The sequence below is a fragment of the Rattus rattus genome, chromosome 11, assembly GCF_011064425.1.
Source record: "Rattus rattus isolate New Zealand chromosome 11, Rrattus_CSIRO_v1, whole genome shotgun sequence".
Taxonomy (NCBI): Eukaryota; Metazoa; Chordata; class Mammalia; order Rodentia; family Muridae; genus Rattus; species Rattus rattus.
In genome coordinates, this window is record NC_046164.1 from 67,513,942 (window position 1) to 67,539,544 (window position 25,603).

The window sequence follows — 25,603 nt, forward strand, 5'->3', positions numbered from 1 at the left end:
ACCAGGTGAACATGTATGTGTTACACACATACACATTCAGGTCAAACACTCATACTCATAAAATAAATCTGGTAAAAATATTTTCACATTACTTGTGAAAGTAACTATCTTTCTTGAGAACTATTTCATGTACTGGATTTTACTACGTTAAATTTGTTGCCCTGGCCTTCGTATGTCTTCAATAATATATTCAATATTCAATATTTTCAATAGGTTTATTTAAATTGAGTAACTTGCAGCATGAATTCTGCATCAGTGGCTGTCTTTTAGATCCAGTATTTGGCTAGATGTCTAGTAATGCTGGGCTAATCAGTGATCTAAGCAATGACAAGATGTCCCCATCTTGTAACATCCTTCATCTACCCTCTAGCTGTGTTTTTCCTCACCAAGCACTAGCCGTTGCCATCATCAGATTTTAACCAAAGAACCACAGAATGGGGCCTCCAAAGCCTGCCTGTCCCTCCTGATGGTTTTACTGATAGAACTGTTTCCTCTTCTGCTTGGTTTCCTTAAGGTTAAGCTCATTCCAGTGTAGGAGAATGAAGACTCAATTCTTTCCTTTCCCTCTTTGATTTTTGGAGAAGTTGGCCTCTTTGCAAATTCCTAAGTTCTTAATGGTACCTTTCTGTTTCCTTTGTCTTGTTGACACTCACTGTGGTTCATTGTTTTTGAAAACTCCATCATTTTATTGAACTTCAAAAGCAGCTTCTAGAAGCATTGCAACGGAGATGGTCATTTGCATCCAGCTCGTGGTATCTTGCAAGGCGAGCACAGCCGTGCGACCACTGCTTACATCACTGTGCTCAGGCTGGTCCGTCCTCCATGCCATCCTCTATACACCTGCTCCCAAATATGACAGCGACCTGGATTTCTTACTGTCATTTACCTTGTTCCTTTTTGTAGCTCTGTGTGACTAAAACTCTGCGGCCTGCCTTCCTTTGTGATTTCCAGGGAATCATTTACAGTCTTCCCTGTGCTCCCCTACATACATAGCATCCTAGAGCTGGGTACACTGAATGCATGCTTAGGACTCAGAGTGCTTTCACCCTGAGGCTGAAACAAGTCCTTCACACATCCCACACCTGTGCTTTGGCGAGCCTGTGAATTTTGAGACATCCCTTTGGAGTGATCCTATGCATGTGCTCAGTCTTGGTTAGTATGTCCAAAACGGTTTCCCAAGTCCATGGTTTCTGTGTCAGGGCTGTTTTAAGGTTCTTCCTTTTTGTCCACTACCCTCGGCACTGCCCATTCTTCAGTGAAAATGCCCATACCAGACCTTCAGGATCTGAAGATCATGAGTGGTTCTGTGGTTAATTCGGGATTCAACTTCCTGATAGATACAGGACTCTGTGGGTCACAATTTTATTACGGAGACAAAAGCAACATAAGGAAAGCAGGGTGCATTTCTATTTACAGGTCAAGGAGGCAGGGGGAAGTCATGGCAGCAGGAAGCAGAGGGGGATGGGCGTGGTGTTAACTGAATCTCCCCCTTTTTATTCAGTTCAAGGAGACACCTACATTTGGAATGGTTATTCCCACCACTTCTTGATCTAAATAACCCCTCACAGGAGTGGCCAGAACCCATTTCTTCAATACAAGACCCCTTTAAGTTGACAGCCAGTATTAATCGATTTCAAGGATTATTCCGAGTTTCTGTTTACTCTCTCCTCTGTCAGGTGTTGAAACGACCTGCAGGGTACGCATTCCAGGCCTTCTCTACTGCACATCTCCACACACACTGGGCTCCACCATCATCTATCAATGTGCGGGTCTGTTGACTTCACAAAGGAAGTTGATTTCCGATTTCCTGGAATCATATGTAGACACTTGGAGGAAAACCAGGAGAGTACCAAAAAAAAAAAAAAATTAGGGAAGAACAGTTATGTGTAAGCCTGGAGCACTCATTAGTCTCTAAGAAGGAATCTTTAAAGGCCATTTTCATGTAGACACCTGACTGGAACTGTACCAGGCTACATCCCATTAGCAGCCACCAAAGGCCCCACGAAGGAGGCTGTTCCCGTCTCTGCTTTTTCTTCTCCTAATAGCCGTGCTGTCCTGGCATCCGTGCCCAATTAAAGCTGACCGGAGCCACATTCACATCTAAAGCCTTGTCATGTATAACACTGTGTCCCTTCTTACCTGCCAGCCCTGGCATCTCAAACTCACATCATAAAGCTGGAAGCCACTTTCTGGCACTGTGATCTTAGTATCCTAATGAGGCAGCTAATATGGGGAAGGAGAGGGCTATGTCCAGGGTTGGCTACTTTACCACTAGTCGTCCAACTGACTCTGAGCAGACCAGTGACCCTGTTACAGATAGACACAAGCTAGTAAACAAGTGCACTGACAGCCACAGACAGTGTGCCAGGAGGGAGGTACCCAGGTGCCGGGATACAAAGGAAAGAGAATTTATTCTAAGCCAGGTATGAGTGAAGATGGCCCTGGAACACAGACTTAGGTTACCCAAATTCCATGCTGCAATGTGGTAAGAGTTTGATGAAGTTTTTAAAAGTAACATAACACAGAAAGTCACAAGTCAGCCACACTGGCTAGGTATTGGAAAGGTAGGTTAAAGTGAAAGGGGGGGGCATCTCTCAGCCATAAGCTTCAGGCGCTACCTGATGCTACTCTTAGCTTATTGGTTGGCAGAAACGAAGGTTTCACTCTAAAAGGTTTTATCTGTTAGTCATTAAGTCAGACACAGAGGTAAGCAAGGAATGGCTATTTAAGAGGATAAAGTTAACTCAAGATAAACTGAAATCAGGCTTCAGATCTGCAACATTCCAATCTCTCTAGAATCATTGATGTTCTATTCATGCAATCAGCCTTCTAGAATGTTCAATGGGAGGTTTAGCTCTTTCTGACACTCTTCTTCAGCTGCGTCTCAGTGTGGGCTTTCCTAGAAAAAGATTGGAGAAAGATCCAGCTATCAGTGATGCCATTCTAATGTGGTCCTGGGACACTTGTGTGGAGAGGAAACGAGGCAGGAAGGACCAAGCAGCCACTCCAGGCTGTGTCTTCATGCAGGTCACCGTGGGAACACAGAGTGCTGTGGAATTAGAATAACACTGAAGACTCTTTAGAGTCATTCCACCCTGTGTTACAAAGACCTAGGATACTAACCATTCATGGCCTACCAGTCACTGGATGAGAGCTGCTGCCAGGGTACTCTAAATTCTGACTTTCCCATCTGATATGCATCCCACTGCAGCTTTCTACCATGAGAGGACGTCCTCGAGTGAAGAGATAGATACAGATGCTGTAATTGTAACATAAGGACAGGTGGGAAGAAGGTGAGGTACAGACAGTGTCTGCTGAGAGATGCTGTTAGAACTTTCCAGAGAAACAGAACCAATGGGATGTAGGTTCACAAAGAATTTTGTTATAAAGAACTGACTCACATGAATACAGAGAAGTTCCCAGAACTGCAGTTGACAGGCTGTGGAAAGCCAACGGTGAGAGTTCAGTCTAAAAGGCTGCAAGGTCGTGACCCACAAGCACCTGGGAGCTCAGCTCAAAGAACGGTAGCAGCTGGAACAAGAGGGTCAGTAGTTCAGCGCTATCTAGACCTTCCATGGACAGGATGGGGTCCACCAACAGAATGGGGCCCACCCGTATTGAAGAGGGCTGGCTACTTTTCCCAGGTGATTCATGCAAATGGCCTTTCCCCCTCACATACCCAGATATCTTCATCTGGAATAGTGTGGACCATTGGGACTATCCTGGGTGCCAGTCATCGTGACACATAAAAAACAAGTCACAAAAATGGTCTGAGAAAGCACCTCTGTCAGGGAAAGATCTAAGCAGAGGTTGAAGAAAGAATCATGGCTGGGTCCACATACACACAGGGGTGGTCCAGGGATGAGATAGGCAGAGCAAGGCTGACTCTAGGTGTCAACATGAGAGTGACCTATAGGAATCAGCAGAATATAATTATTTCGTGGGCGTCCATGAACATATGCACTATGCTAGGCACTAGGGGTAGGAGATGAAAACAGAAAAATGTGTGGCCATCTGATGAGCGAGAGGTTTAATAACAATGGGAGCAGAACCTAGTTGAGTTGGGACCTTCATCAGACTGTCTCTATGTTCTGTGCTCTTAATGTTTGTGCCTATGGCGGTTAGTGTTGATAGCCACATGACGAGGTCTCAGATCTTCTGAGAAAGAAGCCTGTGTGTTTGCTGGGAGGGATTATTTAGATTAGGTTAAACAAGTAGGAAGATGCCCCTTAATTATGAGTGCACCATCCCATGTCTTGGATCTGGGTTACAAAGAGGAAAACACACTGAGGACTGAATTCACCCACCCCTGCTTCCTAACCGTAGATGATTGTGACCTCGAGCTCCTGCCGCCATGCCTTCCCCACCATGATGGACTGTACCCTAGAACTGTGAGACAGACTAAGTCCTTCAGATTTATAACAGCAGCAAGACAGACACTAATGTAGTGACCCCATCCATCAATCAAATTCCAAAACCACTGTGATGGTGTTAGAAAATGGGCCTTCACGAGATGAAGAGCCAGACGAGACTGTACCTTTATGAAAGATCTCAGAGAGAAGCTCGTCATCTGAGGAAGTCAAAAGACAGTGGGACCTGAAGCCTAAATGAGCAGACAGCTTGCCCTGTACATCCCAGCTTCTGAATCATGAGAAATGACTTGTCTATTAGCATCCAACCCATGGTAGCCTGTTACAGCAGCTCCAACAGCCCAAGGCACTGAGTGAATGCAGTCAGCTGGCTGGTCTGCGTGGACACGTGCTACAAATGAAACAGTAAATTGTTATTGTTACAAGATGTTAAGAGCTGAGGTACTTTGTTACACTGCATAGCAGACATGCGGTTTGATAGCTTGTTATGCGGAGAAATTGATCATACCACCCCACATGCTTGTGCCTTCCCTTCTCTCTCTCCCTCACATCTTTCTCTTTCTTCCTTCCCCTTTATCCCCTTATCCCTCTCCTTGTTCCTCTTCTCATACCTCTCTCCTTTTCTAACCCCCTTTCTTTCTTCTGGACCAACGCCCACCCTCTGCCACATTTCCCTCCCCTCTAGATGAGGGCATCATTTTCATTTTTGTCCTCTTGTGTGGCCAGACCCTTTCTTACCTGTTCAGTGCTTTCTCTCCCAGTCCCTGCTCTCTCCAGGGGTGGCCACTGTTTAACGCCCACATCTCAAGTCTGAATTTTCTGTTGGCTGTGCTTAGAATCATCTCTCAGATCCTCCCTAGACAGACTCCAATTCTCCTGACAGACTCCAATTCTCCTGGATTTGCCCAGCTCCTGCAATGCTCCTGCCTTAGTTTAACATTCATTCACTTCTCTAAGGAGCCACCTGGCCCCAGGGACAGCCCTCCCCATGAGACCTCTTTCTGGTACACTGGGTACTTTTCATACAAATTACAAGTTAGAGACCTCGTCGGTGTTAGCTAGATGTGAGGGTCCCGAAAGGCAGGGATGACGCCTGCCTCATGCCTTCTGGTGTCTTCAGTACAGAACGCCTATGACAAAAATGAGCTTCAGGTAAATATGTCCCACGAATTCACCGAAGATCTGTCTGACACTTTCCCGCTAGAGAGCTTTTATGAAATGCCAGATTCTCTTTAGGAAGGAGTGAGCAGTTCAGACACAAAGCTCACTTTTGTTCTGTCCAAACCTTTTGAGACAATTACCTTCTGTCTCCTAATAAAAGCAAGAGAAGTGGAGACCTAAGTGGCCATCTCCCAAGAACACACCATTCCTCAGACAGTGGTTAGACGTATGGTGCTCTCACTAGGAGCAGTGTGGGGTCATCGTTGTATGGGGCAGTTGTATAATGTGCCTGTCGTAGGTTGGAGATTATCCTTCTTTAAGATTGCTAGACACTCCCACCCAACTAAAGGATCCAAGCCCAATAGCGTGCCTGCTTGTCATTCTTGGGAGGCTGTGGCGCGCAAGACGCCTGATGGACACAGTCATCAAGACATTCTCAGAAACTTCTCAACCAGCTTCCGGGGTAGCAGTGAACCCAGTAATCTGATGGTTGGAAAAATCTAAGGTTTGGGAAAGTCTTCATGGTTGTCAGTTTTTAGTGAGTCATTGCTATTCTTCATTGACTTTGCTATGCTCAAGTGTGATTGGGACTGGAATGGTTCCTGCTCCTTGGACTCCCCATCACTCCTAGACTCTCACACTGTCCTTGGTGCTCAACTGGCCCAGGCCACTTCTAACTCCTACATGAACATGCTTCTCAAGAGCCTCCTTTTTGAAAAAGACTGGTGTGTGGAGGAGACATGCATTTGTAAACATGTGACCCTAGATCCACCAGTTAGAAGCTGTCTCTACGATGTTCTGCAGTCCTGCCTCCCCCCCCCCCAAAAAAAACCAATACCTTGAGTTGGGGACCAATGTTCACACAGTTGAGCCTGAGGGGGCCTTTCCCATGCAGACCTTGACAGTGACTCAAGCACTGCCCCCAACTCTGATCATTTTATTCAGAGTTGCTCATGCTCCACGGAGATCTTTCTGTGCTTCTATAGGAATTTCAGGGTTTTTTCCTATTTCCATAAGAATTGCCTTTGAAATGTGGATAGCGATGAGAGTGATTGTGCAGCCTTTCTGGGTGGTGTGGGCATTTAACAGCCTTTGTTCCCAGAGCCAGCTTTCCCTGTGAAGCTAGCGTCCTCCCAGGAGGGCGGTTAGAAAGTAGAAGCTAGGTGGACTTTCTTTAACAACCCCCTCCCTGTTGCCTGTGCTAGTATGCAGAGTTTTCATCTCCTTGCATACTAAATATTTTCTCATCTGATGCTGTTACTAATAAGGTTCTCTTTTTTCAGATAACTTATTGGGAGCATATGGGATGTCGATCCTTCACTGTGCATATAATCAATTTATTATTTTTGAGGATTTTGAAGACTCTTTAGTGTTTCAGGATCTAAATAAGATCAGGCCATTTATAGAGAATAAGTCTTTAAGTCTGGAACCTCTGTCTTTGCTTCTCTCTGTTTCTGTTTCTCTCTCTCTCTCTCTCTCTCTCTCTCTCTCTCTCTCTCTCATCCTCCCTCCCCCTCTTTCTTTCTCTCTCATAGAGTTGGTATTATTGTATTGCCTTGGCTGGCCTGGTATTCTTTTGTGAAGGCCAACTCTTGGGTTTAGGCAGTCCTCCTGTTCCAGCCTTCTGAATCCTGGGATACAGATATAGTCCTTCACACCCAACTTGAAAAGTCTTTTTTTTTTTTTTTTTTCCTAATTGCCCTTGGTCGCACACCAGGTACCCTAAGGAACAGTGTAGGCAGTGAGCTGGCTTGTCATACCCTGGGTGTTATAGGCAAGCTCTCAGTGTTTCATTCTTGATTATGAAGCTGCCATTACTATATCAGAAATGTTTTTTTTAATTATGCGAAAGTGTATCCCTCTGTCAAGAACTTATATAATGAAGTTATGTAGGACTTTATCCATCTATTTACTGATTTTTAAAAATAAATTCATATACTTTTGAAGCAGAATGTGACTCCTGACCACATTTCCATCCACAGGCATTACTGAGTGATTCTTTTAAAGCAGTTTGACAAGTTCTAGGCAAGCTTAGGACTTTGGGCCTCAGTACTTTACATTAGAAACCGAGTCCTGCTGGGAATTCTTCCCTTCAAGCTGATGTGGCTTAAGGCTTCTATTTTCAAGTACCATGTGCAGACTGAATGGCAGGGGATGGAAGGTCTTCAAGGTGGATTCTAGGTGTCACTCACATGGTCTACATCTGTTTGGATGGACCTGTGGTCTCTGTCTTTCATGTGCATGGTGTGAGGTGGTGAGGTTTGAGTGTCCGGAGTCTCCTGCATGGGTTCCTTTCAATGTGCTGTTGGTATGCTCTGTTAACACCCGGCTGAGGGCCTTTGCAGTCTCTTCCTCAGTGAGAAAGCTTTGGTTTTATTTCCTGTAGTCAGTATCTAGATTCGGTGTCAGGACAATGCTTGCCTCGTGAAATGAATCTGAGGGTCCCTGCCTCTGAGTTCTTATGCAAGAGAATGGCTGACATCTGTTGCCAGTTTGAGAAGGCTTGGCAGCTCTCCTTTGCTCAGTTCAATTTTCCTGTGAGGCTGTCTGGCCCCTGACTTTTCTTTGGCGAAGGTGTTTCCTCACTAATTGAATCTTCCTGTTTGATACTGGTGTGTTCGTGTTGGCTGTTTCTTCAGGATTCAGTCATGGTAGGTTGCACGTTTGTAGGACTCTATCCATTTATTTCATGTTATTCTGTTTGCCAGCATGGATGGTTCTCAGAGGTCCCTGTTGCTTATGTAGTTAGAGGAGCTGGCTGCATTGCTCCCTAGAATGCAAGGATCCTTGATCCTGCCCAGGGCTTGTCTCTCTCTGTTTCTTTCTTTCCTTCTTTCTTTCTTTCTTTCTTTCTTCTTTCTTTCTTTCTTTCTTTCTTTCTTTCTTTCTTTCTTTCTTTCTTTCTCTTTCTCTCTGTTTCTCTCTTTCCCTGTTTCTATTTCTCTCTGTCTCTCTGTCTCTGTCTCTGTCTCTGTCTCTGTCTCTGTCTCTGTCTCTGTCTCTCTCTCTCTCTCTCTCTCTCTCTCTCTCTCTCACTGTTCCTTAATCTGAGGATGTGTGCATGCATTCCTCGTCCAGACAGGACAGGGACTTTCTTTCTCTATTCTTGTCTGTGAGGCCACTTAGGATGCCAGCACGGCCAGTGGAGTTCTCTACCCTGGAGACATATGAACCCCTCTCCTGCTCGTCACTGCTCACAGTGGTCTTCACTGGCTCTCATTCTCCACCTTCTTCTGCTGGAGGCTGGGCCCCAGTCTCTACTGGGCACTGGTCCTCCCTAGGCACCTGACTGACACAGGTGTGTGCTGTATCACAGTAAGTTTTTGTCCCCATTTGCTTAGTGTGGCATTTACAGTTCTGAAAGGGCGAGGACTGGGAATTGGGTTTGAGTCTTAACTCTACACAGTGATGCTTCTCAGCTGGCTGCCTGTTCTCACCTTAACTCCTACGCAAGGAGGCTTTAATATACGCACTCTCCCGATTGCTTCGTCACTTCCCATCACAGAGTTTTGAATCCGCAGGTGTTCTGTGTGTCTGTTTTTGTAAACTGGGTATGGTTGAGTTCCGCCTGTGAGAACCTGGGGCGATGTCCCTGTTTCCCCCGGTGGAAAGATGACAAAATCAGTACCTAGGGAAGGCTGGCAGGCTGTGTCATTTCTGCCACTCGGGGAAGAAAAGCACAACTCACTAGTGGGGCTTTGAAAGTATATCAGGACTGGGCAAAATGATTTTCCACTCCTATGAACAGAAGAAGGAAAGACTTGACTTCATGAAAATGTGTGCTGTGGAAGGCTGCTCAACCGCGGGGAGCCCGGGAGTCACCGGAGGGAGACTCCGTCTTTGCTGCTTCATCTCAGATCCTGTCATTTTCTTCAGACTTCGGTTGGCGCCATTTATCTTCTTCCCAAAAGCTGACAAAACCCAGCCATGTGTTCGGCAATTTGTGCTGTGACTAAACCCTTCTTCCGAAAGCCTTTGTTTTCACACAGTTTGCTTAACTCCTTGAGCATCTCCAGTTGTGGATAGGACTGTTAAGTGGGCGGAATGTCTCACACTGTGGACGAAGCTTCGACTGCTCAGGTGATGTGTTTAACATTCTGAGGCCCATAGGGAGATTGAATCTCCAGAAGCTGCTATTTTTGCCCAAGCTCCACCATTTCCATTTAATCATTTCCCTCCTCCCAATTCATTTGCCTCAACATCCAACCACTGTGTCGACCATAATTTACCCTGTGGCTTTCACCTTACCCGTGGAGTGCTTGCTGCTGATGGGTAGAGGAGTTAAGACTGGAGATATGGGCTCAGTCTTGATGTCGGAGCTGAGGCCACTTTTCACAGTGACAGGCAGGGGACCGTCAATCCATTCAGGAAATATGTCTAGGGTATGTTTACACTTGTGACTTAGAAATGCCATCATCTCTGTGTCCTCCCTCGGTCTTCCCTCTGTGTCTTCACTCTGATTTTCACCTCTTATAAGGACATCAAGCAGGTGTTTTAGGAGGCCCCAGTGAATGGCAGTGAAGAATGGCGAGTGCTTGTTCCTGATTGGTAAGAAGAGAAATCAAATCATTATGCATCTGCGTCAGACTATCCACTCACTTCTCAGCGCCTCAGTTTCTGTCACTGCTCACGAGCACCCATGCAGTTCCATGTGCAGCAGGAAGCACCACAGACATCTTCTTGTCACCTATTACGCTGTTTTGCTGCTCAGCAACTGAGTCAAAAAGCGTCACTCAGTGAATGTTCCAGCAATGCTAGGCCCTGATCCCTGCACTGTTCTCCCTCTGAACAAGGCAGGTGGTCAGCAGTCATTTGGCAGAAACGCCTGTGGTTTAGGTATCTGGGAAGCTTCCCTCTGAATCATTGTCCTGAGTGCTGGGACCTTTCAGGGGCCCAGTCACATGACTTCGTGGCCATGTGAAATCAAAGCTCTGGTTCAACTCTACCATGATGAGGAGCAGAGGGTTCAAATTCTATTCCTAAAACTGCATTCTATGACTCTGCAGATGTGTACACCAGTGTGGAACAACAGGTACCTTACCTGTGAGTTTGAGTTTTTAGTCACCCACTTGATTTCCCTTCACTGGCCGTTCCTGTGCCAAGGGCTCCTGAGGTTACACCACGCTGAACAGCTCCTCTCTCCCCCACACCCAGTGCTCACCTCCCTGGGACCTGAGAATGGGGCCTGTTTTGGAACTAGGTCATTGTTGGTGCAACTGAAGATCTTAAGTTGAAAGCAGCCTGGATCTAGGGTGAGCCTCACATGAAGTGGCTGAGTAAGAAGAAAACAGAGACCCGTGAGGAGAGTTGGAGTGATGTAGGGGCAAGATTCAGAGTGCCAAGGACTGATGACAGAGTTAGGGAAGGGCCTCTAGTGTCTTCATGAGTGACACAGGCCTGCTGACACTTTGGCTCTGGACTTTTGGCCTCTTGAACTGTGGGATAATTAATTCCTGTTGTTTTAAGCTCCTTGGTGACAATTTGTCAGTATGATTCCAGGAAAGAAATACAAAAAAAATATAAAAAATGTAGACTCTCCTGGGAAGGGAGTCTCTGTGAGGAATTGCTGGAGTAAGCTGGCTTGGTGACATATCTGTGCAGGACTGTCTTGACTCTATTAACTGAGGTTGGAAGACATCCTCGCTATGGGTGGGCTATAGTCTGGAGAAAGTGAGCTGAGCACTAAAAAGAATGCATTAACCCATTGTTGTCTGCTCTTGACTGCTGCCCTGACTTCCCTGGAACGGTGGACTATAACCTGGAATTGTGGGCCACATCCACTCCTTCTCTCTTCAGTTGCCTTTGTCATCATATTTTATGACAGTATCGAGAAAGAAAATGAAGACATCAGGCACACGGGGAGGAAGGACAGATTGACAGTTGAGTTCTCGAGCTCTCCTGAAAGCTTGTCTTATGAATTTTCCACAAGCTCTAAATTAATTTATGTCCTAAAGTTGCTGCAGCACTCCACTCATATGAATTAGGTATGCAAATTCCCGACCACTTACAGATTCAGTGTTTTTTTCTGATAAGAGCATAGACTGCTAGGAAAAAAAAAAACCCGGCTTGGGGTGTTATTAAACACATTTATCAACAAGGAAGCAAAGCGCTTTTTAATGATGCTGAAAGCAGGGTTGCCACTCTGTGAAGCCAACCCCAGCTTCTCTCTTCATGTGCGGAGAGTGGAGCAGGCAGCAGGGCAGGACCGCATGGAATGTCTGCACCGAATGCTGGCCTTGACTTTCCACATCAGCTCTGCCAGTTGGCATGGACACTGGCCAGAGGCTGACTCTTGGGTGGAATTTCTCAACCCTGGCCATGAATATGAAAAAGACCCGTACCATCTAAAGAGCCAAGGATGAAAGAAGGCTGAATTCAGGACCAGGGCCCACAGATCTATAGTTCCACTGGGGTTGGTTTATGTTTGGAATTCCCAAGATGTATTTTGTAGTTTCCAGAATGTGGATGAGGCACAATGTGCATGGTGAGTTCCGGGGATCATTTCCAGGCACCCCTCACATACCAACATCCTCAAATGCTTGGTTTTATTACACAAAACTGAAAATACCTTCTCCTGTTTGTTTTAAATCAGCAATGTCCAACCTATAGCCCATATTCCTCATGTAGCCCAGGATCGTCACAGATGCAGCCTAACACAAAATTCTAAATGTATTTATTTATTTATTTTTTTTTGTGTGTGAATGTGTGTGTGTGTGTGTATGTGAATGTGTGTGTGTGTGTGTGTGTGTGTGTGTGTGTGTTCTAAATGTATTTAAAGCACAAGGTTTATCTTTGTTTTGTGTAACTGGATTGTCTGATTTGGGGCATGAACTTTGTAGATTGCAATGCCACATTGCAGTGTTCCACAAAATAAACAGGCATGGGCTCTCACAATCTATGAGTCACAGGTTGGACAGCTTCAGTTAACTAGGTGTAGATGCTGTGGAAATGCTTGTTACATTGTACTTTTGAGCAATCAGGACAAGAAAATACCCTGTGGATGTTTAGTAAAGACACATTGTTTTTGTGCTCCCCCTATGCGATGGTCAGCTTTAACTTTCCACTTGACACAATGTAGGAGCACCTGGGTATTTAGTTTCAGTAAATGAGTGTCTAGATCAGTGGTTCTCAACCCCCTTTGGGGACTAACAACCCTTACACAGTGGTCACATGCCATATATCCTTCATATCAGATATTTGCATTATGTTCACAACAGTAACAATATTATAGTTATGAAGTACAACAAAACTAACTTTATGGTTGAGAGATAGCACAGTTCCTCACACGTGAGAAACTGTTTTAAAGCTTGCAGTATTAGGAAGGCTGAAAACCACTGGTCTAGATCAAGTTTGCCTATGGGCATGTTTATGTGAGGTTGACTTAATTAAAGAACTTCACACTGACGGGGAGGGACTCGATTCCCTAAGTAGCAGGTTCTGAACTATATGAGGGTGAAATGATCAAGCTGAACAAAAGTGAGAAAGCAAGCAAGCATGCATCCATTTCTCTTTCATGTGAATGTCTCGAGTTCCTGACTTCTTGTCTTCTCTCCTATGCTGAACAGTAGCCAGGGATTCTGAATTAAGATAATCCCTTTCTCTTAAAAACATCGGAGGACTTTGTCAAGGCAACATGAATGAAACTAAAGCACTCCAGTTATCTAAGTCCCCAGTTGGATCATGTGTACATAATACTGAGAGCTCTGGTTTTTTCTAGTGGAGGTCTAGCAGTTCCAAGTTGGGTGAAGACCTTAAGTCTGTGGCTTTGAACTGAGCCAATGACATGTTGAGAGACACAGTCAACACCAAATGTCATTTCTAGGCATTATGGTTGGGGGGTGTACAGTGAAGGCCTTCCATGCCTGGAACTGAGATTTACAGTTTTAGTACCATCATCTGTGACCCTCATCTACTCAGTAGTGGACCCTGGGCTCTAATGGCAGGGGAGGCTTGAAGTCCTGGGTTCTATTCCCAGCATGGCATAACTGGACGAGGCAGTACATGCCTATAATCAGAGCCCTCAAAGGACCAGAAATTCAAGAGCATCCTTGACTAACCTAGGCTTGCTGTCTTGAAAAGGCAGGTGCCAGGAAGGAAAAAAGAGACACTAAATTGACTGAATTTCTTTACATGCAACTTGGAACGTCAGCTAGGTTTGCTCACACAACTTTCCCTTCCCTGTTGGATGGCAGCAAGTTAACCTCCAAAGCCACTTTTTTTTCCCCTCTACATTTTCCTGAATCTCTGTGGTTATTACCCCAGCTTGGTTTCCCAGGAGAGTGCATACCAGAAGGAGCTGGGTCTGATCACCATAGGGAATCTACAGATAGGATAGATGTCGAAGGGAGGCTAGGAATGCAGCCCAGGTGTGGTCTTAAGGGTTAAGTCCTGAAGGCAGATGGAACCAGGCTGGGCCTGCAGTGAGTCTGACTGTGGACAGGCAAGGAATCTCCTGGGGCTGCACCTTCAGAGGACTTTGGAAATGCTGGTGAACATGAAGCTGTTTGTCCCCAGTGGTAGACTGCGGAGGAAGCCAATGGCTGTGGATGCTCAGCTCCAGAGAAGCAGGGAAGAGGGACAGAGGAGCCTGCTAGTGTCAGATCTGTGACAAGTTCACTGCAAGGATCCAGTGGATCATAACCAGATCTAAATGACACTTTTCCAAACTGTGTTACGCCTGAGTAGCTGGACCTGTCACCAGAAAGCAGTAGGGCAACACGGGTGGCTGATGTCTGGAGCCAAAAAGATAAAGATGTGGTCAACCAGGTATGCAGTGGTTGTTTATTAAATGATGTCAGAACCACCCCCTCCCTTTCTGTGTGTGTGTGTGTGTGTGTGTGTGTGTGTGTGTGTGTGTGTGTAATTCCCTGATTTATATACATTGTAACTTATTCAAAACAGCAATAGTCAATGGGACATTCTGGCAAAACACACCTGAACACCAAGGTCCCTGCAGGGGTCCAGTCCACTGTGGGCGGTGCCATCCCTAAGCAGGTAGTCCTGGGTTCTATAAGCAAGCAGGCCAAACAGGCCAGAATAAGCAAGCAAGCAAGTAAGCAGTGTTTCTCCATGGCCTATGCATCAGCTCCTGCTTCCAGGTTCCTTGAGCTCATGCTCTGACTTCCCTTCATGATATGCTGTGATCCGGACATGTAAACTGAAATAAATCCTTTGCTCTCCAACTTGCTTTTGGTTGTTTTTATCCGAGTAATAGAAAGCAAACTACCATATCCTCTCAGGTTCATGTGTGTGAACACTTGGTCTCAACTGTGGTGATGTTTCAGGAGATTGTGTAGTCTTTGAGATAGAAAGCTTAGTTGGTGGACATAGGCCAAGAAAGGAACAACCTGGCCTTTTCATTACACTTTCCTGCTTGGCACCATGTGAGAGGCCGCAAGCTCTCTAACCTTAGACCAGTCTATTCCAGACACCATCCCTTCCCCCACAGTGACAGACTGTTCCCTCTGAATTTATGAATCAATGTTAACTCTCCTCAGGTTGTTTCTGCTAGGTATTAGACACACTTGAGAAAAGAAAGTATTTTGCCATACCCAGCATTAAGAGGGAGGTTGGAGCAGAGAGTTTAAGCAATGTCTCCAACATCACTTAGTTGCTGAGTGGTGGAATTCAAATCTAGGTAACCTGGCCTCTATATTGATCGCATGAATGACTATCCTTTTACCCCAAAATAAGATCACCACGGAGCTAATGATAAAATGGGATTTATAAACTTTTTCCATGTGCCACATTTTTCATCCAAAAGGAATCTTTCCACAGCAGCCATCCCCACCCACTAGACAATAACATTTGTTTGTTTTTTGTTTTTTGTTTTTCTGGTAAGGATAAGAATCTGCCTCCCATGTAGGGACACAGACTCTGTGTTCTGGTGGCTTGCTAATCATCGGGGAGCGCTGACTATGCTGTCTGGGGCAGGTGGCCGAGACCCATGGTGGCGTTTGCCTTCCAAACCATAGAGATTACTGTTAAGACATGCACATCGCAGCCATGACAGCCACCTGAGCTGTGGCCCAAGTCCATTGCTTTCTTCTTCTCCCTCAACCTGTAGTGAGTGGATAGAGGTGAAGTAAGGAATTTCTGGTCCCAGTAAGCTATTCTGAGGGTAAACAGAGCTGGGTTAAAGAATGGGAGTCTTGCTAGTTAAGGATTAACACAGCGACTCCATTCTAAACCCGTCAGGGGTTTGACAGCTCACTGGAGTCTGACTTTGGCTTGGCAAAGTTTAATATACAAGGAAGCAATGTGCTCATTGACTTTCCCATACCCCAGCTTCAGTTATGCTGTGAGCTAATCAATCCCCTTCATCTTTGTAAATAACATGTCTTTCCTAGTTATTGAGAACTGGCTGCAATTCAGTCAAACGCAAAAATATTTACCAAAGACTTATTATGCACTTGGCCCCATGAATATGGAGATTAGCTCGCTCAAACCTCCCTTCAGTTAATGAGTAGTTACGAGTGCCCCAGTGTTCTGGCAAGGTCAGGGTGCCGAGGGAGTCGTGACAAATAGGATAATTGTGACATTTGACCTCAGGTAACTCAGAATCTAGTCAAGAAAAATGATCAAGTCCTGTAGAGATTTTTCAGAATGGCATGTTTCGTGGAAGCTACCACACTACAAGACTGCATGCTCAATTGGAAGTTAGTCCCAGTCCCCTCTCGGGACACAGGAGGATGAAGCAGGGTGACAAGTGGATGCTGGGAGAAGAACAAAGGATGGATTTGAAACAGCTGGACTAGGAAGGGAGGGACCTCTGTCTGTAGTATGCAGGTAGATCTTGGAGGTATGGGGTGACAGGACAGGAGCAGAGCAGGGACCATGCAGTTCAGGGAGAAGTATGCTCTCTATGCATAAGACAGAGGGGTCAGGGGAGGGGAGTAAGCAGGGGACAGGCATGATTGCCATTCTTATCACATGACTGCAAGGGAAGGTCAGAGGGGGAGGTTGAGAAGCCACTGTAGATGTGAGATGACAGAAGAAGGTAGAAACCAAAGGGACCTCAGGATGGACAGATGAAAGGGAACAGAGGAGAAACACTGACCCACTCTGATAAAGGACTAAAGGTAGGATTTGAAGGGAAAGGAGACATAGATGGATCCTTAGTTTTGAGCTATTGTAGTAAGAGAAGATTAGTTCAGCCCAGCCTGGGGTGTGCTGGATGTACTGAAATGTGTGGTGAGGGGAGCATGGACATCACTCTGTCTGGGGTCTGTGGCATCCATGCAGTTCAAAGTATCTTTGAGTCCTCCAAGAGTACTCTGGTGTAGGCATCAGTTCAAGCTACCTAAAGGTCAGAGACACTTTGTCAGGCTCTGACAAGTCACTGAACCTTCCGGAGACCAGGAAAGTAGTTGTGTGACAGGAAGCTGACAAATTCCAGTGGCCCTTCCAGGTGTATTGATTGGGTCAGGGGAAAGACTCAGCATGTGACGGAAGTTGTTGCAGAAGGCCTTTGGAAGAAGGCTCTTCTGTAGAGGTCAGGTAGGTACTTTTGAAAGGAAAGAAGGAACTTGGGGTGCAGTTCAGTCGGCAGAGCGCTTGCCTAGCATGCACATCGTCTCATTCCTGAGTACCACATAAGCACAGCACTGGGACATGTCTATAATCTCAACCATCCAAAGATACAGGAAGAGGGAACAGAAGCTCAAGGTCAGCCTGGGCTACACGATATCCCAGGTTAAAAACAAACAAAAGGAAAGGAGGCTCAGGGCCCCTGAAAGGTGTTCATGACAGTCAGCAGTAAGGTCATACATTGCTGATCTGCTCCAGTGCAGAGTCTGTAGTAGAGGCCGGTCAGTGAGGGCTGGAGGGTAGAGTTGCAGAGCGAGTTAAATGGAGACAAGAGATGGTATGAATCAGAGTGGCAGCAGGAGAGTGGTGTGGGTCAGGAGGGTTGGACAGACGGTGCGGGAGGATCAGACAGAGAAAGCAACAGCAGGCACAGGTGAGCTGTAGTGTGACCTCGAGAGTGCTGGGTGCACCAGAGGGGCCCTCAGTGGGGACAGACCCACCTCAAGAAGGGAAAAGCACATATTAGAATGTGAAATCCAAAGAGTTGGGCTTACCTGATGTCACCTCCTTTGTCCCCTGCGCGGTGTCTCATCCTATTCACCTGTGGTTTTGACTGTGTTTGGGGGAAAATGGAAGGTCCTTCATCTGACAGTGCCTCAGTGACCAGGCGCTAATACTGGGTGGGTAGCACTGGTGGGCAGAAGCCAGCAGAGCAAGTGGGTAGTGCATGGACACAGTGTCCACACCTGACCTGATTGTCGTCTTCTCCTCTTTTCCAGTCAACTTTGACCACTTCCAGATCCTTCGGGCAATTGGTAAAGGGAGTTTTGGAAAGGTAAGAGCAATGTACTTTTAACAACAACAATAACAACAACAACAACAACAACAACAACAACAACAGATATGAAAGTCTTGATGCTTGGGTTTGAGCATGTGTGTCCTGTGGGTCTGCTTTTGTGCTAGGTGCTGGATGTTTTTGGTTGACAGAATATTTCAATTTGGTAAATCTGAGGCATGAAAGGAAACCTTAATGGTTTCCTTGGACTCTGGTCTCTTTTACTCTGAAAATGGAACAGAGTCTGGGCTTAGGTGACTTAGGGTGGCAGTTGCTTCAGTGTTGCTAGTGTCATGTCTTTGAGAATGTAAATGATCAGAGTGGATTTCTCCTCTCCAAACATAACACGAATTGGCACTTTCCAGCTCTTGGACGTTTGATTTCTCTTAGAAAATTCACATTGGTAAATCTTGACTATGTGGGGCTAAAGGGTATAAAATTAGGAAAGGATAAAGGTTTTTAGGGGGAAAAGGTTCCCCACACAAGCCCTAATCTGTTCTCAGAGAAACTCCCTTATCAATAATTATTCTAAGGACCTGTGAAAAGCCAGATACTCTGTTATTCTCATGTGCCGTGGTTTACCTTTTTATAGAAAAAAAATGATTTAAAACTCAAAAATTTATAACCAGTGCCTAGCAAACTGTACATTACTTTTCTACAGTCGAGACAGGTTGCCTGGTATAAAAACACTTGACAAAAATTATATTGGCTCACGGTTTCCTGAGGCTTAGACCATTGTCATGTGGTGGCAGGGGCAGACGGTGAGGGCTTTTCTCATTGGTGGTCAAGCACTGCCCCGAAACATTCTTCTTTAAATAACTAGTTGTGAGAGTTGGTTTGTAGCTTCCAGATTTTACCAGAAAATCTTCCATCTGCTTGGAGCTAGTTAGTGTTTGTCAACTTGACACAAACGAATTGCCTGAGAAGAGGGAACCTCGATGGAGAAATTGCCTTCATCTGATTGGCCCATGAGCATTGTCTTGATTGATGCTACAGGTCCCAGCACTCTGTGCGGGTGGCCCTGGGTTGTACAGGAGAGCAAGCCAGTAAGCAGCATTCCTTTATGGTTTCTGCTTCAGTTCCTGCCTCCTAGTTCCTGCTCTAGTTCCTGCCCTGACTTCTCTAGATGATGGAATAAGCCTTTTCCTTCCTAAGTTGGTCAGTGTTTTAGAACAGGAAAAGAAATCTAGGGCAGGTAATTTTACCTATTTTCCATACCTTGTGCTTTTAGGGTCCTTGCATTATGGAGTGGCTAAACTTTCCATTATGGACTGAGACTTATGACTATAAGAAGCCCTGTTTTATTCTGGAGGATTTTCTTTGCTCCCGTATGTGTGTGTGTGTGTGTGTGTGTGTGTGTGTGTGTGTGTGTGTGTGTGTGTGTGGTGTATATGCATACATGGGCAGGTGTGTGTAGGTGCATGTGTGTCTATATGTATATTGTGATCAGGAGTTTTCATCAATCACTTGGGGCAGGGTCTTTTCACTGGGGCAGGGTCTCTCAATTGAATCCAGAGTTCGTGGATATAAGGCTAATGTGACCGCTAGTTTGCTTTGGGGATCCCATGCCTACACCTTCTGTGTGCTAAAAATACTGATAGGTTGCCATGCCCACCCATCTTTTTTTGTGTGTTCTGAGGATCCGGAATGCAGCCCTCATGCAAGTTCTCTGTGATGATGTAACTGCCAAACCCTTTCCCTTCCCTGGCTTTCTTCCTGAGCCGGGAGAAGAATAAGTTGCTCTTTCACTGTGAAGAAAAGTTCTCTCTAAGTTTTCCCGAGGCTTCTTCCACTCGATCAAGAATTCCCCTTCTTGTCACGGCACAGTGCTGTGACAGGCCTATGTCACATGGGCTGTGAGTGAGTTCATCAAAGACCAGACTGATGGAAAAGAAGGATTTGATGCGAGTCACTAGGAAGGCAGAAACAGCCAGTTCTCAGAGAAGGGATGGCGCCCTGGAGGCTAAGAAGCTTTCTTTTGGTAGATTGTTAAAAGGAAAGTAGGTAGTTGGATCTCAGCAGAGGGGCATCCATGAGGAGTGATTATCTGGGTGAACATTCGACTTTAGGTGGTCAGAGTTTTCTTATGGAGCTGGATTTTTTTTTTAGTTGCATGTCACTGCCCCAAAGTCAGATCACTTTGCCGACTGTACCCATGGACGTAACAGTCCTATGTGGAGGAGGCAGGAACCTTGCCCTGACCCCAATCTGATCTGAGGCCAAACATCCTTGTTCTGAGGCTGCAAATGCTCAGCACAGCCACCAGGCCAGAGTTCACGGTTCAAAGCTCCTTGGTAGTGTTTGTCACTTCTGCTTGTTGAATTGTCACATGCTTTTCTCGTGCCCATTGATATAGCTACTGTGTCGCTCATTATTTTGAGAGTTACATTGGCTTTCAAATTTTTTTTAAAGATTTATTTATTATATGTAAGTACACTGTAGCTGTCTTCAGATGCACCAGAAGAGGGCATCGGCATCCATTAGAAATGGTCATGAGCCACCATGTGGTTGCTGGGAATTAAACTCAGGACCACTGGAAGAGCAGTCATTGCTCTTAACCACTGAGCCATCTCTCCAGCCCTGGCTTTCAAATTTTAAGGTAACCTTGTTTACATCAGGCAAATCCCAATCGGATACGTTGGTTCAGTCTTTTCATATATCACTGAATTTCATTTGTTCATTAGAGATGACCCTGTCTTGGTCTGGGATGAATGAAAGACCGAAAGTTAACTGACCACTAGCATTCAATGCTCTGCTTCCCCACTGTGGATGCAGTGTGACCGTTTGCCTCATGCTCCTCCCACCACACCTTCCCTACCACAATCATCTGTGTATACACAGACTCTGAACCAGAACAAAGGCTTCAGTGAGCTTTTGTAGGTGTCTTGTCATGTCGAGAGAAAAGAAGTCACACAAGGTTGCCATCTGTGTCTTCGCTGATTTGGAGATGTTGTTCATCCATTTGAGATGGTCGTGTCCAAATTCCAACGTGACTATGGGGTTGTCACTTCTTCCCATAGGTCTGCCAGTGTGTGGACCTTGCTACTGGAGGTCTGAAGCACACACCTGTCTCACTGTTACTTTCTCAGGATGAATAGATCCCATTATTATGAAATGCCTTTTCCATCTGCCAATACTCTCATTTTAGTTTATATTTTCTCTGGGATCAACACAACCATTGTCATGTACGTAAGCACTGTTTATGAGGGGATATATTGTATTTATTTTCATTATGCCCTTTACATTAAAAATAAATATGGTGAAGAGAGCATACAGTTAGATTTTGTTTTAAAAAGATCTACTCTGCAAACTCTGCCTTATTTAGTTGAATTGTTCATTTCATTTGTGGTGGATACAATTCTTGGTACTTGTCTTAAGGTTTCATTGCTGTGAACAGACACCATGACCAAGGCAACTCATACAAAGAAAAACATTTAATTGGGGCTGGCTTATAGTTCAGAAGCTTAGTCTATTATCCTCTTGGTGGGGAGCATGGCATCATGCAGGTAGACATAGTGCTGGAGGAGCCTAGAGTTCTACATCTTGATCTACAGACAGCAGAAGACTGTGTGCCATACTTTGCAGAGCTTGAGCACAGGCGACTTCAAAGAGGGCCACCAACAGTGATGCACTTTCTCTAACAAGGCCACCCCTCCTAACAGTGCCATTACCTAGGTGCCAAGCATTGACACACGAATCTATGGGGGCCATACCTATTTAAACCACCACAGTATTGTCTGGCCCACATCTAGTGTATTTTTATTATTTTATTTATTACCCCATTTTTGTTCTGTACATCCCATTTTGTATGTTTCAGACTGAGTATTCAGAACTTCCTTTTTATTTCTCTAGCAAGGTAATAGCTACACTTTCCTATGCCATATTTTTAAACTGTCGTTTTAGGGACTCGACTATTTACTTCGCCTCATAATGTCTCCCTAAGATACAGGGACACAGGGATTGCACCGATTAGTCTTCACCCTCTCAGCCCTTCTACTGTAGTCACCAAATCTTTGTGGTGTTTTAACACTGAAATCTCTAAAGATGATATTAGAGGACTTTTAAAAGTCTAAAATATACTCTAGTCTTGTCTCTTGCCTTTCATAAAGTTTAGTTTTAAATATTTTATTAACTTTTGGGAGGTTGTGATAAATTCTATCTAGGTGGAACCTTTGCTTTAGAGGTAACTTCTTCTGTGGTTTATAGCTCCCCTCTTCTCATTTCTTTGGACCACATTGGCTTTTATATCAGGCGGCGATATTACAACAGCTGCTTTCATTAGCTCATGCTTCCTTCTTATCTCTTAGTTTCCCATTTCCCCTCTCCCTTTTTAGGACCAATTTTATATATTTTTAACTCTTCCCAGTTTTTTTTTCTAGTTGCATTATGATTGTACTTCCCACTATTTTTAAACTGCCACTCTAGGGATTAGAATACAAGTCCTTCACGTTCCCCCTTGGTCTACTGAGTGTTAAATGCTGGGGCTTGCATCTTTTACATTACTTATTTCTGTATAGAGCGTGGCTACACCTGCTTCTCTACTCATCAAGTGTCTCCAGGGGTGAGTGACGTGCTAGAGAAGCTTGCACTGATTCAAAAATTTTTATAAGCCTGTGCTTCCCCCTCCCCATTGTTGTTTTACCCTTGGGGCAAAGTCTCGGGTAATGGAAGTTATCTTCAGACTCGCTCTGTAGTTTGATGACTGGGAACCCCTGCTCCCTGACTCCCCAGTGCTGGGATGCCAGGTCCCAGCTTTTAAAACACATTTTCAGTAGAGCATTAACTTGGTGAGTGCAGGAGATTCCGTCTCTTGTTGGGGATGGTATCCTTGTCCTGTGTATTTCTTAGCTAGACTTCTTGCTGTCTACCTACTTTATGTTCTCCTTAGGGATCTGCAGGGCTGGGGCATATCTTGTGTATTACCAGAGGTTCTTCATCTCTGGATTTCTCAGAACAGCTATGACCCAGAAACCTAGGAGGCCTGTCCTTGACCCCGGTGATGGTAGCTGAACTTAACAGCAAGAACACAGGCCAGCATGTAAGAACCTTGCACATTTCAACACAAATGTACCAATTCTGTGGCTCAAAGAACCTTGCAGAACCTCTTCCAATCTGTGTCACAGTTGGGGTTTCATAGATTTCTTTTGTTCCCTCCTGTCACTGACAGTTTGGGTCCTGAACCCGCTGCATCTCTTTGTGACATCCTGTTTGACAAGTCAGCGTGTGGCTTTGTGATCTTTCACATTGGCTTTATCTTGTCACCGTCCCTTGACAGTGTTGTCTGCCTTTCCTGCTCCATCCTGTCCTGCTGTCTGGCACGCGATCTGCTCTTGGCATCAGCTATCTAGAGTATCGATGTCTTAGAAATTTACGGTCATAGTTGATCTTTCAGAAGTCCCAAGTTTCCTGTCATCTATTTCTAAGCCACCACACAATATTGTCACAAAAAAAGACCCTTGCATTCTTGGGATGTGGGCATTAATGTCAGGTGCTTGGGGTGTGGCTGGCTTGCAGTCAGGAACCAGAAGGTAGCTCTATTTTGATTGAACTACCAAATAATGGCCGTCTTTGTATCTGATTAACTCTCAAGGCCCTCTTAGCTAGAGTGAAGCCAGGAGAGACCTCTTTTAATAGGGAGTGAATGCTGGGAGCTTTGCTCTCTGCCTTGGGCAGGCTGCCTGTCAGCATTTATTAAGAGTTTCTTGTAAAGGATGACAGTAGTCTGGCTATCAGCAGGTACACACGGGACCTGCAGCAATCACGTTTCCCGTGCATTCCGGGAGCAGTCTCACTTCCCGTGTGCCACCAAAGTAAACAGCTTCCAATGACTGAATTGAAGAAGAAATAGCCTTAAAAAAATAACTCTTTTGGGTCTGTGTTCTGGGGTAGTTGAAGTACAGCAGATTGCGTTCTGGACACTTGGTGAAAGAATATAATTTGGAGTTTGGGCAATTCTGGTGCATATCAGTTCTGGGCACCTGACGTTCAACTTGGATGCATGTTTCTAACAGAGACTGGGAATGGAAAGCCACTGAGGGTCCTGGATTCCCATTGCTGTTCAGTCCACTCCTTATGGTAACAATATCCCTTTCTTCAGAGGACACACCAACTACTCACTGGAGTCCATGGTGTCACTTGTCACTGTCATTGTCATATCCTGAAGATAGACATGTAATGTGACAAGGTTTGACTTGGCAATGGGTTGAAGGCTCAAGGGGTTGCCGTGACTCAAGCAACACCATCCATTTCAGTGGTTAGAACTGTCCTTTAAGTATCAGAGAACAGGCTGATTCTGTGGGTGGCCATTTTTCCCACAATGACTGATGTTGAAGGCTTGTCTCAGAGAAGAAAGGGCGAGGCTCTAAGCAAAGTAAGAGACAAATGTAAGCCATGGCTTAGGGGCTGTGAGTCAGGTGGGCAAAATAGCATCACACTGGCATACTGCAGACCCTGTGGGCACTCTTTGACCTTTCATGGCAGAGCAGCAGAAGGGAATTCAGAGGGAGGTAGTCCCTTTGTGTGGACTTGAGCAGGAACAGGGCAGAGTTCTTTTCTGGAAAGGGTGAAGAGGTCCTGCAGGAAAACCAACTCAGGGGTTTGCCTGGTAGTGATGGGGCCTTCTGTATGAGGACTGCAGGATTGGGGTAAAAGAAATGGAAATTCTTCTGCTGGCCAGAGGCAACCTGCGCATAACAATCACAGAATGTAGCCTGGAGTTACATGATAATAGCCCTCCATGTTCCTCACAGGAAGACTCTGGCTAAAGCTGAGCTGGCTTTGCCCCAATGATAACCTAGACTTAGTACCGCCTTGCCATGCACAGACAAGTACTCCCCACGCACAAGCCCAGGTCAGCTGTTTTGTTCCAAGCTGCCAGGCCTGCACAGCTTCGTATAAATGTGGAGTGGGAAAGTGCTTGTTTAGGAGCAGAAAACTCAGCTTAGTATCCAGACAGTTACGGGCCCATCCAGGAGTTCTGTGGAGAGGATACTGCAGGTGCAAAGGCCCTGTGGTAAGTGCTGAGGTACCTGTGGGCATGCGGTCACCACGTCTGCCTGATGAAAAGCATCGTTTCTGCCAGGCAGGACTCAGAGTCCGTGGTTGCTCTGTTTAGGAAACTATGTCAGTTAATTAAGTTGTGAAGCAACATTTTGTGTATGAGTTTTGGCTTGCAGTTTTGGCCCAACCACAAGCCTCTGGGCAAGTTGCCGGACTCCCCCGGCTTCTGTTCTTATATCAGAATCCTTTTTTAGAAGGCTTAAAGGAGAGGCTTGTATGAGCCGCCCTTATTCTCCCAGACGCAGTGAGGAAGGATGAGATCCATTTGTTTGCAATGAAATATTTATTCCTTTCATATTAATTAGTGCATTTGGTTGGAGGCATTCTTGGAGGACATTGTGGCTCCAGGAAATGACTTAATAAATCGCTAATTGCCACAGGAGATGCATGCTTTTTTACAATGCCTCCAAGCTCTGGCTGGGGCCAAGGACACTTCCCTGTCAAAGATGCTTGCTTCTCTAACCAGAAGGCAGGTCTCCCTGCTCATCCAAATCTGCAGTTTCTTCTACACTGAGCAATCCCTGGGCTCTGCTTCCAACATAGCTCATCCTGGACTTCCCATCTTTGTCAGAGACAGGGGGTGGTAAGGATGCAGACATCAAAGGTAAACCCTCATTGATCCACTCCCTCCAATCAGGCCCCTATTTGT

General features: G+C 45.5%; 1 protein-coding gene across 1 annotated transcript in view; it reads left to right on the top strand.

The window, feature by feature from the left end:
- Window positions 1-25,603, top strand: part of Stk32b (serine/threonine kinase 32B) — a 238,002-nt gene that overhangs the window by 44,278 nt on the left and 168,121 nt on the right. Inside the window, 1 exon segment of the mRNA XM_032916591.1 lies at window positions 17,840-17,895. Within this exon segment, the coding sequence (XP_032772482.1) occupies window positions 17,840-17,895 (56 nt within the window).